This window comes from Festucalex cinctus, chromosome 11, assembly GCF_051991245.1.
Source record: "Festucalex cinctus isolate MCC-2025b chromosome 11, RoL_Fcin_1.0, whole genome shotgun sequence".
NCBI lineage: Eukaryota > Metazoa > Chordata > Actinopteri > Syngnathiformes > Syngnathidae > Festucalex > Festucalex cinctus.
Window position 1 is genome coordinate 21,977,279 of NC_135421.1, and position 18,726 is coordinate 21,996,004.

The 18,726-nt window shown below is 36.9% G+C and overlaps 1 protein-coding gene across 1 annotated transcript in view; it reads right to left on the reverse strand.

Annotated features, from left to right (window-relative positions):
* LOC144030962 (syntaxin-binding protein 5-like) overlaps nt 1–18,726 on the reverse strand; it is a 118,836-nt gene that overhangs the window by 25,607 nt on the left and 74,503 nt on the right. The window contains exons 16-22 of the mRNA XM_077537630.1: nt 17,961–18,142; nt 17,670–17,795; nt 14,537–14,688; nt 10,903–10,971; nt 9,397–9,462; nt 5,223–5,327; nt 257–310 (exon numbers count right to left, since the gene is read on the reverse strand). Of these exons, the coding sequence (XP_077393756.1) occupies nt 257–310; nt 5,223–5,327; nt 9,397–9,462; nt 10,903–10,971; nt 14,537–14,688; nt 17,670–17,795; nt 17,961–18,142 (754 nt within the window). The remainder of the gene's footprint in view (nt 1–256; nt 311–5,222; nt 5,328–9,396; nt 9,463–10,902; nt 10,972–14,536; nt 14,689–17,669; nt 17,796–17,960; nt 18,143–18,726) is intronic.

An 18,726-nucleotide genomic window follows, 5' to 3' on the forward strand; every position in this document is an offset into this window, starting at 1 on the left:
AGTCACCTTTATAAACACTTGCAAAATGTAGAAGAAATGAACAGATTAAAATCAAATCATAGGACACCGATGGGAAGAAAATGGGCAAACAACGTCAGGCCGTCTGGTTAAACAGGAGAGAGTGACAAGGAAACTGAAAGAAAAACAAAAACATAAGAATAAAGCAACACAAAAGCCTAGAAAAGACGACAAAAGTAGAGAAACCGAATGACTCAAAAGAACACACGTGAAAACTGCTGGCTTTCGCCTACCGTACCAAGATCGGTCTTAAGATCTGTTGGCAGACTTAACTTTCTGCCGGGTCCCTTTACTGAAACAAAGGAATAGGAAACAAAGCACCGGTTAATCCCTTCAAAAATAAATACATACCAAATAAAACAACAGAAAAATTAAACAAAACATAAGGCTTAATTCAGGGTTTCTGCAGGTATTAGCAAATCTAATTTAATGCTTTTTGATGCCATTGCGATTTCTAAATGCTGTTCTAAATGTACAATATATTTCCCCCCATACTTTTGTTAATTAACATGTTGGCAAATATGGTAACCAAATACAAATGTGGCCGCATATTTTAAACCATTGATACAATAGTAAGTGATCCATAAAGTTATTTTAAGTTTTAAAAAGAATACACAGTTAAATGGAGTGCGAAACATTGAGCCAGATTTTCTTCCACTAGGTGGCATTAGTGTTTCATGTTGGACGTTGGTGACAGGAACTGTACGTTTTTCTTTTCAAATTGACAGAAATTGGTATATGAAACACAAAGCAACTCATCATTTTGTTCATTGTAAATTACAACTAGTCACTAGTCCCCACAAATACACATTTTTGTGACATTACGTATTGTAAAATTGCTTTACAGACTGAGAGACTCCTTTGCTCAACATTGTATGTAAAATAAAGCATTAACAACAATAGTTTTAGATCAAAGGTATTTACATTTTTAATTACTCTTGTCATACTTAATGCTTTTTAATGCTATTTGAGCAAAATCCATGTAATGACTTTTAATATTTGATATTGACCCACGGAAACCCTGTAATCACAGTCAAACAAGGAAATAAAAACAAAAATGGAAATCATTTGAACTAAACCTGACCAATCAAAATGCTGCTGGTGCAGATTTTTAAATGCGTGCTGTACTGGAGTTCCTCATCAGCGATCCCAGCAATGTCTGAGAAACATGAATTCTTATTTGGATTCATGTTAATAGCTGTACTGGAATAAACAATGAAGCAACTGGACCATATTTCTTTACATATAAGCAGTTGCCTATACTGTATTGAATTGTACGTTTCATTGATCTTGTTCTGCTTAAAAGTCATAATGCAAAGTATGGGAATGTCTGACAAGGAAGTCAAAATAAAAGAGATTTGACCTAAGGTTAAAAATATATATATATAAAATAAATAAGCAAATAAATAACAGAGTGGGGCCAACAAAAGAACTTGTAAACCACATTTTGCAAGCATTTAAGTGTACGTACATAATTGTGTAATTTTAAACTTAAGATGACATGATGAGTTTTCCCATTAAAACAAAAAACAATTTTAGAGAGTATTAAAGCATGTTTTAGTGAATAGAACTTGAGCATGAATTGGTTTGAATATGTCTGCTTGTGAAGTACATCTTTCTTTGTGCGAAGACGGCCTTGTCGGAAGCTCTGTATTGAAGATCATTTGAAAGAAAAATATACAGCATTTGCTTGACTGCAGAGGATTAGAAGACCTCGAATTAAAATGACACTTCTCACTTTGGAGCAGAAGGCTCCTTTGTGGTTTTCATAATAAAGCACCTTGACCAGATGCTGCGGCATTCAAAATACAAGCTTGCATAAGAGAGCTGATGCAAAAATATTTTCGAAAAAAAACATAAAGAGCTGATTATTGTGAGGATTAACACATTTAATTATAACCATAATCTTCTGTTTTCAGTCGCTATTTTTACACGATCAATTAATATCAACGATTCCCCTGTGGTTTGTGGGATCTTTTTGTGTGTTTTTTTTTTTTCGTGTCATGAGTAGGGTTGTAATGAAATCCAAACGTCACAATACGATATTATCACGATATGAAGGTCACGATACGATAAGTATCATGATATTGAAGGGTGGTTGGCGATTCAAAAAAAGGTCACAATATTGTAAAAAAAATAAAATAAAAAAAATTTGCTCATACTAAAAAACACACACACAATATTGTGCTTTTGTACAATACAGCAATGAAAAATATTCAAAATTTTATAATTAAAAAATATAAAAATAATATATATTGAGGTACTTACTTGCTAATGCAAGCACACATTGAGTTCCGACACATATCGACTCGGTTCACAAGCAATTTACGTTCCCCTTCATCTGACCTTAAACATAGAAGGGCCAAAACATGCCTTGTGAAAATTAAACGGCACTACAAAAAAAAAAATAGCCACCAGAGGGTGCTAGAACTGCACAAATAGAAATCAACCTGACTTTTTATTTTATTTTATTTTTTATTACAGATGTGCTGCTTTTAATATCGTGACATGACGACGACAATATATTGTGGCAGTTGTAATATCGCGATACCACAATATTGCCGGTATCGTTACATCCCTAATCATGAGTAAGTTCCTCACATTTAACTACCTGCAAATGATGGACCACCATTTGGCCAACTGGAGCATACAGTGATACCCACTGATTATTAGTTACGTCGAGTAAGTTTAAATGAGCTTAAGGAATGCATGCTGGCCCCAAATAAGCAAACACCACTTTCATTAGCATAACATTTAAGAGACACGACAGACAGCAATGAATGCGTAGCTCAACAGAATATCAACGCATGAGATTCTGACAATAATGTCTTGAAATACTGCACATGTGGTTCCAGTGGAGATGCAGTCAGACAGTGAAGCGCTTATAGGAAGGAGAAGTAGCCCATGGGAATGTAAACCAGTGTCTTTCCTTGCCCGCCTGCCATGAAGAGACTCATAGGTCAAAGTTCAAACACATAAAGAAAACATGTCTACCGAGTGATGACTGCGGCAGTGAGAGAGACAGTCGCCTGCGTGAAAGCATGGAGGACACTGACAATGTTAGGACAGCCAGCTTCTACAACACATATGAGCATTTAATTGATACCCTTGATATCCAGCTGAAGATGTATGCACAAGTAGGCGCTTTGTCCTCACTAGTACGACAATTCAGCACACTAGTAGAAAAAAATGCACTAGGACAGCTATATGTTACTAAAGAGGCAGAGATATGCACTAGTTGACATCTGTGTGCTATGAGTACTACTAGTGAAGTTGTAGATGTTATCTAGTAGTCTCTGAAAAGCTGTTCCTTGCAGTGCAGTTTGCACACATTTCAGGAAGTGCTGCTAAAATTAGAAGAAAACATTTTTGCCATCCAGTATAATCAAAATATCTTTTCAGTATACACCTGACTGTTTTCATTCAAATGTATGTAATGTAAAATATCGGGATACGTAAAACCTTGAAGGCCATGGATGAGGTTGCTGGCAATTCCCAACCCTTAATCGGAAATTGGGACTGATCACATGATTTTCAGTTCATCGGCATCGGCTGAAAAAGGCTGGATTTTAAAATTTTCTCAATATCTACAGTCAAGAATAACATAGTTTACTTGATTTGAATCACTGCTGATTTACAGCCATATGAAAAGGTATCACCTTGGGATACCTTTGTTAAATTGCATTGCAGAGGTTTTGTATCAGGACTTGGCATCATCAGAAACTCAAAATCAAGTGGACTTGGGTGCCAAAAAAAAAATAATGTGATTGAGACATCCCTAGCAGCAAGAGTAGCTTATATATAAACTACTCTTAGATGTAATTTCTTAAATTTAACCTAAATGTGCTTATTTTGCTTTGACAAGTTATTTTGACTTAAAATGAAATTGTCAGGCATGATCATTGTGCTTATTTTTAGATACTTTCTACTTAATTATCTTATTTGATCAAGCAGTCTTAGCCTTGAGTGTTAAGTAAAGTGAGGCTTAAAACAAGCATTTTCCACATTTTAAGATGACAACTAACCAACATCAAATGCCCAAACTGGGGTTTCATTAGATGAATTTTCTTATTTCAAGACGTTGCATAATCTAGAAATCAGATAAACAGAAAAATTACAAGTATGAAAACAATCAGGAAAAATAAATACATAAATAAATAATTATATTTACTAAGCTTATTTTTCATCTTTCCAAAATTCTAACATCCAAATTCAGTGGTCTAGTGGTAGAGTGCCTAACTGCAGGCTTGGAGGTTGTGGGTTCAATCCCAGCCTGGGCCAACTCAACTTTATTTATAAAGCACCAAAGACAATAAAAATGTAACGTTACTTCCCTGTTTGACACTCAGGCAAAGTTATCCAAGAGTAAAAAAATACATATGTATTTTAAAAAAATAGTTCTATTTATTACAGCTTGGAAAAATTCAATATAACTTTTTTATTTATTTATTTTTTTTACTATTTTTAAGACTACTGCGGTTGATATGGGAATAGTATTATTTTCTCATTTTTCTAAATCTTACTGGTAAATTTAAGTATTTTTTTCTTGTTCTGTTGGCAGATCATTTTTCTTATTTGAAGTAATAATTTTCTTATTTTACTATATTTTTTTCCTTAAATTATCTACTGTCCTTTTTGCAGTGTAGCAGTAGTTTAATGCGTACTAGTAGGTCAAAAGTGGCACTAGTAGTGGACAAAATATTAACAGTCAAACACAGCCATCTGTTACTGGTGAGAACAAATATATACTAGTACATGGAACTGACGATAGATATCAAGGATACTGATTTAATGCTCAATGACTTTCCATACGTTTGTGTACTGTGATGTGTGGTGGCCTGATTGTTTACCATTTTAATAGTTTCATTTTGCTTCCAAAAATAATATTTCATAAAATAAAAATCCAGCATGGCCTACATTTGTATTATTATTTTTTTTTTTTAATTTTTTTTTTAGGTCACATAAGTCATGAAACCTTGGTACGCTAGTTTAAAAAATAAAAAAATAAAAAATAAATAAAAAAAGGAGTATATTCTGCAGGTGTGATTGCTCACAGTGCGTGAAACCACTTAGCATGCATGGTGCAACACTGAACCAGACACCCGTCCAAAAACATCCCACTTGCCATTGTCCGCTTCATTGTTGCACAAGCCACAAACAGATGTCTATGAGGTGGATCTGCGACACATTCCTCCTCCTCTTACCATTGTCCAATAAGTAAAAGACTGGGCTGCAGTGGCTGGCTCTCAGACTGGCCACAGGCTCTGGCAGGACGCGTGGGTCATTGTGAAGGGAGGTTGGGTAATGAACTGGAATAGGAGATCCAACAGAACAGACAAGACTTTTTCAGAACAAAAGGGAAAGAGGACACATAATGGGTGAATTTGGGGAAAGAGAGACTTGCCAGTAAAAGTAGAACAGCAATGGGAGGTGAGTCATAACCAGAAATGTTTATAAGCATAGTTTGTCACTGACAATGACAGATCAGCAATGGTTACGTTTTGGACACATGACATTCATTAACTAAATCCCAGCATTTTTTTTCTTATACGAGGAACAAGGCTTCGCATAGCTTTCCCAAAAAAGGTTCACAGCAGAATAGAAACTCTCGTGCAAACCAATTGCTTCTGTCATCATCTGACAACACAAGAGTCGCTGAGGTGAAACAATGATGTGCATCAATGCCGCCCACCCATACTGCTTTGTGTGTAAAAAAAAAAAAAAAAAAAAGCAGCATTTGAAGCGCGAGAGGTTTGAACAGCTCCTTACATGCCAGTGCAGATTCGTGACTGCAACTGTCGGCTAAATTTGTAATTTGGTGAAGGTAGGTGGTTGTGGTGCAAGAAGGGAGCGATTCTCTAGAAGGACCGTTTTCATTTGTGAGGAACATCATTACCATAATTATTTACGTAAGCACATTTATGCAAATGAGCTGACATGCTTAATGCAATACATCATGAATAACTCATACAGACCTTGACGCCATTTTAATGACTTGAAATACTGTACACAGCTTAAAACCAGCTACATTCTCGTCATAAAAGCACTTGACCTGCAAGAGGCTGAACAGGTGACATTATTTCAGCACACTATCTTCCTCCCGTGACATGCTAACAGCTAAATATATCCTGCCAGGAAAGTCGCAGCTCAGTGGCATGTCAGCTTATTAGCCCATCTCCTGACTGGGTCTGGTCCTGCTATATTACAGCCAAACACAGCTTCAAACAATGGCACTAGCACAGAAAGACCAAGCTAAAAAATGTGAGCGGGGGCTCCTTTCATGCCGGAGGAATGCAAATTAATGTGCCTAATGACAAAAAAGGGAGTCAAAAGGGTTGATGGAAATTAGACAGGATGAAGGAGAGGTGATAGACAGGATGGCCGTATTATTAAATAAACGAGTTTGCTTTCTGTAACATGGAGGACAGAAGGACCACGGCAGCCACGCAGGGAGGTTGGCCTTAATATTCACCAGGAGGTAAAAGGAGATAATGCATTTCATCCATCTCACTTTGCATGACTATCACTTGACTTAATTTGAAAATGACAAGCTTATCATGTAACAGAATGACCTTTTTCACATCACAGTTCTCAGACTGCCAAGAAACAGCCAGCACTTCTCTTTAATTCGCTTCTCTCCATAAGGGGCCCATGCAGCGGTGTCCTGGAGTCAAATCATAACAATAACATACTGCAGGGGAAACTAGAAATGATGATTTCCTTTGTTGCTCGTCGCATCCTGAAATCTGTTTTATGTCGTAGGTGACTTTACAAAACAAACACTTGTGCTTGTATTAAAACCACTGATCACGATCATTATTACATAACGCATAAAACAAAATGGTACTTGGGAGAGCTCGGATCGATAATTTGATCACTAATTTGTCAACAAGACACTTAAAATGCTGTCATCAAGAATCATGCAATATTACCTCCCCAGATGTCTTTTTACTGATGAAACAAGATAAACATTGAAACAACTCCTCATCCTTCAAATTATAATAAAACGTAGCTGTTTATAGTTTGTGCTGTTAGTGGGTTGGGCACATTAGCGTGCACGCTACCCTCAGGACACGCGTGCGCACACACTTGATAATATGTCCTCCCCCACTGTTGCCATGACACTTGGAGCTTCAATTACACACCTCACTTTGTGCCTCAAATTGCCTTGGCACAAATCCCGAGCTTATTCATACTGCTTGAGCTTGGCCACTCGTGGCTTTCTCTCATCTCCGGCACATGGCAGCGGACTCAAACCGACGCGCTCTGTCCGCCTGGCCCCCAACACGCCTGACCACCGAAATAGAGCATTTGTAATACAGTTATCTATGACATGCAGCAAGACTGATGTCAGACAAAGGCCATCCAGCTGCCAAATTATCAGTGATCATGTTTCATATCCGGGGCTGAGCCACTTCAACTCCTCAGACTTTTTTATTTTTATTTTTTATTTATTTTTTTTACACCCACAATGAATTTGTACACATAAAGTGAACCTACTGTTCTGTTTAAAGGGACAGTGTGTAATTTTATTTTTATTTTTTTAATATTAATTCATACAAAAACATAATGTTCTATCACATCAACGTACATTTTTTAAAAATATATATAATAATCACTATCTATATTGCACAGGTCAAGCCATGCCTTACAGGAGGCTGACATGTATGGCTGACATATTTTGCTACGGATATCAGAAGAACTTGGCGAAGGTAGTAATTGTTGGTTGGCTTGCAATGTGAGGTCTCTTTGAGGCACCGTAGTGCGTGTGCTTCAAACGCACAAACATACGTTGTTGCATTCTATTAGTTCGCCACTAGATGGCACTAAATTCTGCACTGCCTCTTTAAATGTGAGCTAACAAATAATTTACCAAGTTCATAAAAACTACAGATAGACTGACGTTTTTTTCAAGGCCGATACGATAGTGATTATTAACTCATTTGCTCCCAATAACATGTAAATCCGTTTTATGTTTTAAGTGTCCCAAAGACGTATTTATATGTTTTTTTTTATATATTTATGTATTTTTTTTATGCTAGAGCATACAGAAGGCTTTGATGCAGTTTCTCAACAGCAAAGAAGGGTTGCAGAAATGGTAGTTATTACATAAACGGCCAGCAGGTGGCAGCAGAGTCCCCATCAGCAGCTCAATTACTCACAATTTTAAATAGATTTGTGAAAAATGATGAAACTTAGCTCTCTTCTAATGCCTTCTGTGAAAATGGCTGGGAGCGAATTAGTTAATAGTCAAGGAGGCCGATAACCGACACTCGCAGCTGATCTTCATTTTCAGTAAAATAGAAAATACAAAATTAAAAACAAAACGAAAAAAAACAAAAAAAAAAACATATTTAGTCCAACTCTTAACTTTGTTGATTTTTTTTTAAACATTTTATCTTCGACAATAAACATTTTTGTTTTAAAATTCTAACAAAAAGTTCAAGGAGCTCCCAGGGTTATCAGCATGTCTTAAAAATTAAATGCAAACTTAAATTTAAATAGCTCTTTATAGTTCTCTATAGTAAACAAAATTTTCCAAAATTTCAGAATAAGTGAAACATTAAATTTTAACTCATATTTGCTTTAATTGAAAATAAAAAATAAAAGGTCTAGTGTTTCCATTGTCAGGATCACTTCTTTTAATGTTAATTGAAATTTTTAAGAGTCCCCCCTGAAGTTAACACAGATTTCTTATCGGCCGTCAGCTGTTTTTTATTTATTTATTTTTTTATAAAGCCTGATGCCGATACTCGTCAAAATGTCGAATACTGGCTCTGATCCCTGATCCTTCATAAAAACAAAGATTTCAAAATTAATTATTTGGTTACACAGAAAGTCATATTCTTGATATTTACCTTTAAAATTGATAAAAAAAAAAAAAAAAAAAAAAAAAAAAGAACTTCAATGCTCAATTGTACACTGAGTCATACTTTCCACCAGTCCCTCTAACAAGCAGTGGCAGTTTCCGGTATGTGCAATACGTGCAGCCACACAACTCGGCATTCCTGACAGGCCACCGCGCAGAATATCAAATAAAATATCCCAACCGCAATCAGAAAATAAATAAAACATGACTTTGCTTTCTTGTCCAGCAAACAGCTTGCATCACAAATGCATTATGAAATCACACGCAACACCGAACAAGTCCATTACGGACTTAACGATAAACCAACGGGTCAAGTAACAAACAGCACTGTTTGTATTATTTTCAGCCCTGCTTGATATGTTAAAACACTGAGACATGGAAAAAGGATCAAGTGATTAAAAGATACCGCGGGTGCCGTTGGGTCTCGCAGATAACGGCATCCCGGCCAGGCCTCAAGTCATCGACATTAGCATAGCATGATTGTGCTTGCGAGTGTGTGATGGATTTACCTGAGGTGGGCGACTTGCTTCTCTCCATGTCAACAGACTGCTGGTTGTCAGATAGTTCAGTAAGGCCTGCCACAGCCCATGGCAGTCAAGAGGAAGAGAACATAGTATACAGACGCTCAGTGTGATTATTTTGGCGTCACTGCTTGAACAGATTCAAAAGTTGCATATCGATTCGTGTCAGGCACTCGGAGCCTTGAGGGGGGAAAATGCAAACTATTGTTTGCTTTTATCTTTTGGATTAGGCCTGCTCGATTATGGAAAAAATATTAATCACGATTATTTTGGCAGTCATTGAAATCAAGATTATTCAAACAATTATTTAATTTTTAGTACAAGACAAGAAGATGTTTAAGCATTTAAAAATATTAAGACCAATTTAAAAAAATAAAAATAGAAACACTAAAATTATGTAAGTTACTTTTCGACCAAACAGAATTTATTTATTTATTTATTTATTTATTTATTTAAGTTGCACAAAAACTTTAATTTGGATTGCAGCTTGTGCACTTTGGAGTAGGACGATCATTTACTTTTTGGTACAAAACACGACAACGTCTACACATTTAAAAATATTAAAGGGATCCTTCACTTATTTAGCCCATTATAGCAATAAAAAGTTAATATTTTGTCTATAATTTAATTTGATACTTTCATTATTTTTCACGCACAATTAGTACCTTTAAAAACACATTTTGCAACTCAAAAATTAGTATTAATAATCTTTTTTTAAGATTATGCTGATTTTGTAATTGAGGAGTGTAATAATTGAAATTGCAATTGAATTTTGATTAATTGCAAAGCCCTATTTTGGATCGTGTTGAATATTGTCCAGATTTTGAACAATATCAGCTCAATCCACTTCATGTTTATTTGTAGCAGGTTTTCAATTCAAAATTTTGATCATCGTTAATTTTCAGGCACAGAGTGGCTGAATTGTGGTGTGACCTGCACTACAGCTTGTTCAATTGATCTCTTAAAACAATAAATTCAGATTTCATTGGTATGTTGATATTGAGTAGTGCAAATCTCACGTTTAAATAACGTACACACACGTATGAACTCAAATAAACACATACAGGATCGGGATCTGATCGCATGCATCATGCACAAGCATTTACAGAGATTTGAATTTTTATTGCCCCAAATTTTCCAGTTGTCAACCAGAATGCAGTTATAGGACAAACTGAGCATGTATTATGTTCTTGCTCAATTTTATTTTACTTTCAAAAACAAAGTTCATCAAATGGATCATGTAACATTCGTAACTGGACTGGATTAAAAACAGACACCAATGAGTGGCTGTTTCTGCAAAGGACAAACCACTGGACATGACTGGAACAGGGTAGCTCTGTTTTATTGGCCAGCTTCATTCCAAGCATCTCTTTGGTTTGTCTTGGTTATTCCCTTTCTATGAACCCTGTTATTTAACCAAGTTTCACACACACACACATACAACACAAAAACACCAACACACCCCGTATAACCTATCAGGTAGGCTTGACTTACTCTGGTAGGATGTACGGATCCTTTTCTTTGAATCGGAATAAAAGTTAGACAGGCCGCGCATGCAAAACTCTGTCAGGCAGGCCCGCATGCCCCCACCAGCGGCCACAGAGTCACCATTAGGTCGGAGAGGAAGGAGGGGAAGAGTGAAGAAGTGGGAAAATAAGGAGTGCAGGTGTGAGGTTTGTGAAGGAGTTCATGAGAAAACAAATGACAGATCATTTTGGGTGGAGGGGGAATTACAGAATGCATGTGAGTGGAGGGGCATCATGAAGGGGGGAAAAAAGGGGGAAAGAGAAAAGAACACACGGTCTTAGAGTGTAAAAGAAAATGAAATCAAGTCGCAACTGAGCAGCAGAAACACTAATGTTCAAATAATGGAAATAATAAATGAACAATTCAATTGTAAAGCCCAATTCACACCGATTGCGGAAAGGACGTTGAGTTCACGCAATAACAACCGTGTATATAGACCCTTCCAGTGTGACGTCACGTGGAGGGCAGGATGTCACTTTGTTTGTTAGCAGCTAGCAAGCTAAGATAGCTTGAAAACTTTGATATACAGCAAGACAAATATATCCGGACACAAACAATTTCATGAATGATAATTTACACCATGAAAGTAGTGATCGACGTACTGTTTAAAGCAAATACAACATACCTTAAGCTTCCGCTTCCACTTTGCCTTCAGACAAACTCATTTTTTTTGTAGCTAGCAGCTCTAAACGGTTGGTTTCAAGGAGTCGCAGTAATGTAGTGTCCTATTCGGGACGTTTTTTTGTGACACTTGACATATTTCTAACCTTTTAACGAAAACGCTTGCTGAAAATCAAGCTTTCTACATTCATTTGTTACCCTCCGTGAGGTGCAGCGGAAGCTAAGCGGTGACGTCAGGAAGGGTCTATAGAGTCCTATTTGTAAACAATGTGTGTGCCTGTTGTCGCCTCGATATGCTTTTTGGACTTCTATCATGGCTATTCTACCATGGGGTAAGTACGTTTTGTGTTTAAATAGTGTCATTTTGTCATGTTTAATTTATTCTGAGCTCAATTTTTTTGTCTTAAATGTTCGACTCACGTCATGCTATGTAGCTAGCTAGCTTCCCTCCCAAAAAAACAAGTTCGCAAACGGTTTTATTTTGAAATATACCGGATTTACTTTGATGCGAGATGCCCGACTTGTCCGGATTGTGTAATTTCGTTAGTTTAATGAAAATCCGCATGCGACGTCCGGAAAAAAATAGAACGCTTGTGGAAACCTTCCGCATCGCCGCAGTCGTTCCGCACCGTACCGCAGCTGGTGTGAATTGACACGTAGACTTGAATGCGTTCAATCCTTGCGGCGTCCGTACGGCCGCCATACGGAAAAAACGCACCGCGTCCGTTCCGCAGCCAGTGTGAATTGGGCTCAAGACTACCATTGGCTACCAAGCTGCATCAGAATGTTGCCGTCGCTGCATGGCCTAACTTTTGTGTTGTTGTTGAAATACTGGGAGAATCACAGAAAACTTACTCAAAGAAAGACTTCAAAATGTGTCATTTATTGGTGTCGGCTGGGCCTCTTGTTCAGCATTGCATTCTGTTAAAATCTCGCACCACCTGCGGTGCGCGAAAAGGCCACATTGACTGTTTTTTTTTCTTTCCAAATTGATCTTGTAAAGCCAACACACAGAGACCTTTATAAACCGTAAGAGCAGTGGAAGCCAATAACAGCTCTTATGCAACAGCCAGTCAAAAGATTTACCTCTAAAACTCCAAAGTAACCCTCCATCTACCTGGTCGCTGCCTTTTCAAACAAACACCGAATACTTTTAAAACATGTTGGCTACACTTGTGGGTATTATGTAATCTAAAAATCCCACCGCTTTCCAAAGCAGCATGGGCATCCGATGTAAAACACTGACGAATGTTGTCGATAATGTATTCGGAGATAGAGGGGACATTTTGACAGATCATTAGTGCGGAAAAACAGTCTTTTTGACAGTGAAGATCAGTTTCAAGGAGAAGGGAGGCGGAGGTCAGGCGGGACGACAAGACCTCGACAGTACGACTTTCGACTAAAGGCCTCAGTCAGTTCAAGCAGTGCTAAAATATAGACAGGACATAACTGAAAGGACGACATGCATAATAATGCAACTCAGACTGACATACATATCCTGTTAACATGCACTTCATATCAGAGTGCAGATATGTGACAGGCATATACATGTGGATGGATTTTTTTCTTTGTATTAAATTGTGTGAGAGAAAGCAAGAAAGAGGAGGAGAAAAGGGGATCTTCTTTTTCATATTAAAACAATGTTTTGTTGAAGTAATTCTGGCATTGATCATTGTTAGTTTATTTGGCAGAATGACCAATTTCAGGGAATGTTTAGAGGTCGTTAAAAATACAATTTAATGAAGGTCCTGTAAAAAAGCAAGTAGTACACTATCTGAAAATGTGCCTGTACAATATGGACACCTAATTCTAAAAAAATCTTGTATGTTGATTACATTTTTTAATTGTTATTAATCACATGACTTGAATAATTAACTTGTGATTAATCGCAAATTAATCGCACATTTTACATCTGTTCTAAATGTACAACAAAATGTGCAATAAAATGTTTTTCAAGTTTTCCATACTCTTGTTAACATAAAAATACATGTATTGTAATTTTTAGTTCATTGCTAGTAATTTCAGAGTAATTCATAGTTATTTGAAGTTAAAATTTAAAAAAAGATATACTGTACTGTAAAAAGAGAGCGAGTGATTGATTTGTGTTGAGGTCTTTTTTTTCTGCCACTAGATGGCATTAGGTTCTTATGTTGGACATTGTTGACAGCACAGTGCATTTTTCATTTCATATTAAGTGCTGCTCAGTTTTCAATATGAAATAACTTGTGCACATGTGCACAGTTTTAAAATTTTAAATTACAACTTGACACCATTCCCCACAAATATATATATATAGAGAGAGAGAGCTGCAGCAACCTAGCTTGGTGCTAACTGCTAACTGGCACCATCGAGTGTGTTCTTTTGAAACAGGCAAGCGTATTAAAATATAATATTAAAATAGTATATTTTAAATTGTGGGAAATTAATTCATACTAATAATTCAAGATTGGTGTGAATGAATTTCAGCAAATTTATCTTATCAGAGTATAAAATGATATATTACAGTGATAGCTTAAGAGACATCAAAAACCTCAGTTGGTTACATTTAAACATTCATCTTCAATAATCATATTTCTCTATTTGAATTTATCTTTTCAAATGTGTGAACCGTCTACCCGGTCAAAACTATTTACGTTAAGAGGCAACTTTTTAATTTGTCCACCGGTGTTTGATTGATTAAGGCCTAAAAGGGAATGGTATTGATTAAATGAGGAATCTAATTAAACCACCTGCATTATTGATTAGCCATGAAAGGTACCTGTGGATAGTCCAACTTAAACATAGATCAGCCTCAAAGTACGCAAACAGCTCCAGAAAAAGACAGAGAAGGAGTGCAAGTGCACAAAGAAGAGGAGAGTCTCTAACTCATGGCCAAATTATTGACTCTTGAAGTTTGTGTTGGCGTTGAGAGTGTGTTAGTTGGCTACATGCATATACGGATGCGTGTGCGTGTGCTTGTCTATATGTGTGTGTTCACTACCTGAGGTGGACTGTCTGTTCCTGCGGGGGGAGCGGGTAAGGCGTTGATAGGGATCGGCGGCGCCGTACAAATCCAGAGTGGACATGCACACCAGGATAGTTTTCTGCAAGTAGTCGACCACCGCAAGGCCATTGCAGTTCCCGAATGCCAAACTGGGGACGCAAAAACACAGAGGGAAGATTTATGGATTATTTACACGGAGATGATTTTCACAATGTTACCTTTGGAGATCACATATCCTATCGACCTATCCTAATTCCTTGGCGCCTTTTCATACGGCACCTCGTACCGCAAAACACTTACATCTTAGCGTGATGTCATCAGCAGGCGCCAATATGCGTGATTGGCAGTTGTGGCAGTCAATCTGAGCCAGCAAACCAGGATTAGCCTCCCGTTGTTAGTTTAAGTGCAAAAAATACTCATGTTTATGTAGAATTAACTTGCTAATCTACTCGTTTTAAATCAAAAGTATTTGGTATAAAGCATTTTTTGAAGTAATGAAACTAACAGGACTGGTGAAGTAATTCAATTACTAAGTTTTTTAAGCACGTAATGAGGAAATATAAGTAATGACTTTTATAAAGTAACATTCCCAACACTGACTCCAGCTCATCCGCGACCCTAATGAGGATCAGGTGTACAGAACATGGATGGATGGATGGATGGATGGATGGATGGATGGATGGATTTTGACTGTATTTTATGAGTCCTCTCTATGAAAATTTTATACTTCATGAAAATAATGTACTTACTGATAATAAAAACATGCCTGACTGCACTACAATTAGCTAGTTACCGTTTCTGATTCACATTCAAGAGGCCCCGGGTTTGAATCTCAGTCTAGGCCCTCCTGTGTGCAATTTGGGTTTTCTTTGAGTACTGCAGCTTCCTCCCACCTTCCAAAAACATGTTTCTTAGCCCCAAAGTTAGTCTCCAACACATCCACAACCCGAATGAGGAGAAGCACTATAAAAATATGATGGATGGATGTCTGGACAGCTCAGAATGTGAGCTTCAATTTTTTGCACAATACGGTTTGGCAACATATTTTAAAATGCTTTATTTTATCGCATTGCTGTTTGACTGTCAGCTTGACATAAGAAATATTCTACAATAAACTTTTGTGCTTATCGAGATTAGAGTCAATACAAAATTGTCTTTTGCAACATTGAGGGCAGTGTTTTTATTATTATTATTATTTCACGAATAATGTATGACTGTGAATGACAAAATGCAGCCATGCAAATGGAGATGTATGAAGGTGATCCATTTGGTGCTGATCCAATTTAGGATTGTTCAGTCTCGGCAAATCTGCGCTCTGAGTGCCATTCTAGCTAAACTTGATTTCCCAAAAGCTCCATAGCCAATTGCTATCCCTTTGCTCTAGAACCAGTTTAGCATTAAAGTGATGGATCAACACTGATGGCCCCAAATACATGGAAAGCCTGCATACGAAATGTGTTTTTGTGGTTGTTATGGGCATTCACCCCATCTAACATTTTATGTTTCAATTGTGTTTGTTCTATTTCGTTGCTCCCCTGTTAGCTTTTCTCCGTGACCCCCGCTGCCTCCAAACTACACAAGCCTTCTGCTTTATACTCTTAAAAGGAGCAGAGAAATGATGAAGAGATGGACATCCCCAAAAGGTCAAAAAGCTCAGGTTTGGATAAAGTTACTTCAAGATGGATGATATGGCTCGCATGGTGAAAATATACACATCAAACTGCATGAGAGGTATACAGTACGCATGGTAGAATTCCTTTTTTTTTTTTTTTTTTTTAAAGTTATAATTGTGTTCACAAATTCCTTTTTTGAGGCCATAACAGGAAGGAACAGTAGGAGTAATGACATCAAATGAGATGCACTATTGACATCCTCCGACTCACATTGCAGTCATACCTCTCAAGAGACTGGGAAGGAAACAAATATTATTATCCTCCATCACAAAACGAGTGTGAATGTTGGCTGAATCAGCAGGCTGGCATTCAGGCACCTTAAGCAGTTCTCTCCTCTGTACTTTGCTTTTAGCTGCTGTGAAAGACATGCTGAATTCTCACAATAATGTCTTCCCAAACGCTAAGCAAACCACAGAAGTGCTGAAGGTTTTGCTCTACAACCACACAAGTGCAAAAACAAATGACAGTTTGCTGTCCTTGCTTGTGCTGAAAAGTAGTTAACATGTTTTATTTTAAAAGTGCGCTGTACATTTTATGCTGACTCATTTTCTTCTTATCATTACTACATGCTAAACTGCTTTATTTTCAAGGAAAATGTTCATTTTCAAAGCAGCTTGGAAAGAATCCCGACAAAACCAAAAATGACAATAAAATGAAATACAGTAAATATTATAATTACAGTAAAAAACAAAAATGTACATTAGAGTCTCTTGTTCAAAACAAGAGAAAATGTGTCAAAAATGTTGACTTCCAGTGTATAGTCAAGTTTGATTGCTTTCGTAACCAGGTAGGCAAAGCTTCTTTTCTAACGTGGCTGTGAGTCACAATAAATGAAAAATCATTTCGTTTGCACTGAGGAGCATTATTCTCAGAGTGACATGTTTTGTAGAACAATTACCAAATGTAAAAGAAACCGAACTTTTAGTCAAGTAGGGGGTAGGCAGACCCCACAATTACAAGATGATTTGCTAACTAGACTGTAGTTTCAGTACAATGGCCTCTGAATATGCCATTGGAAGCCTTTCAAATATGAGTAAAATGAAATAAAGTGAGCACTACTGTATAGTGCATGTCCATGTCTATAAAGTGCTTGTTTGGCACATCGACACAACCATTTAGCGCTTACACAGCTGGTTAGTTACAGTGATTCCACAGTATATTACAAAAAAAAAAAAAAAAAACAACATCCACTGCCTCTTGTGTAATCTGCTCCAGTTTTCCACCAGCTGCTTTAACAAGAGCAGTAAACTATGGAAGCGCCATATACTTGCAATCCTCAGCAGGATAAGATAGTCCAACAACCTTCACAATTAAATGTAAAGTGGTACACGAAACACTCTGCTCTGACTTCAATCTGTCATGATATTGCACTTTATAATGGTTGTTTACCCCCTAAAACCCCCACTGCTTTCTACTTTTCCATATGGTTCCCGCCAGAAATACACTGGGTGACTCACAGGCCATAAGCGGAGTTGATGTCGAGGCTGGAGATCTGCTGTGGAGGTTCTCCATCTATCCAAGGCAGCTGGATCACGAGCTCTGCCTGGTAGCCAGGGGGTACCCGCACCACCCGATCCTTTACCCTGAATAGATAAAAAAATATATATATATTGAGAGTATTTAACATAATCCGTCACTGTTTAACCAAGAACATTACTGTGCAGGAACATAACAGACAGTCCTGCAAATCTTCTCTGTGTAACTATTAACATCATCCTCTTGATATATCTTCCTCGGAAATCACTTACTTAAGGCAGGGGGTGCAGTCTTTGAAAGACTCCGGTGTTCCGCCGCCAGGGCTGACTGGGTGTTGGTGGTGGGGCTGAGGAGAGTGGGAGCCCGAGTGGGGCTCAGAGAAGCAGGGATTGTTTTCATTTTCGGATGGCGAGATGACATCCTCCGGATCACATTGCAGTCGCACCTCCAGACACTGGGGAGAATAATAATAATCATAATAACAATAAATACAATTAATTTGATATATAATTTATATATAATTTTACAACTCATTTTATTCATTATTATTATTATTATTATTATTATTATTATTATTATTATTATTAATAAATTAATAATTATTAATAATAATAAAATAATAATAATAGTAATAATAATAATAATAATAAAAATAATAACATTATTAACTCTTTGACTGCCAAAAACGTTTATTAACGATTAGTAAAACTCGATGTATGCCGCCATAAACGGTAAATGACGTCAACTTTTTTTTTTTTTTAATTGCCTGGTCAATGGATTGTGGAATCAAAAACACTAACTATGGCCAGAAGATGGCAGAATTTTATCACTTTTCAATGGGCTGTTGGTATACGAAATTACAATGAAACATGACGGAATCTGATGAAATAGAATGTTTTCAAGGATGAGATGAATGATCAAAGCCTTTGTCATATCAAAGTTTTTTTTTGATAACGTGTGGCAGTAAAAGAGTTAATAATAATATTATTATTATTATTTTTATTATTATTATATTAACATATAATTGGAAGAAGCTAT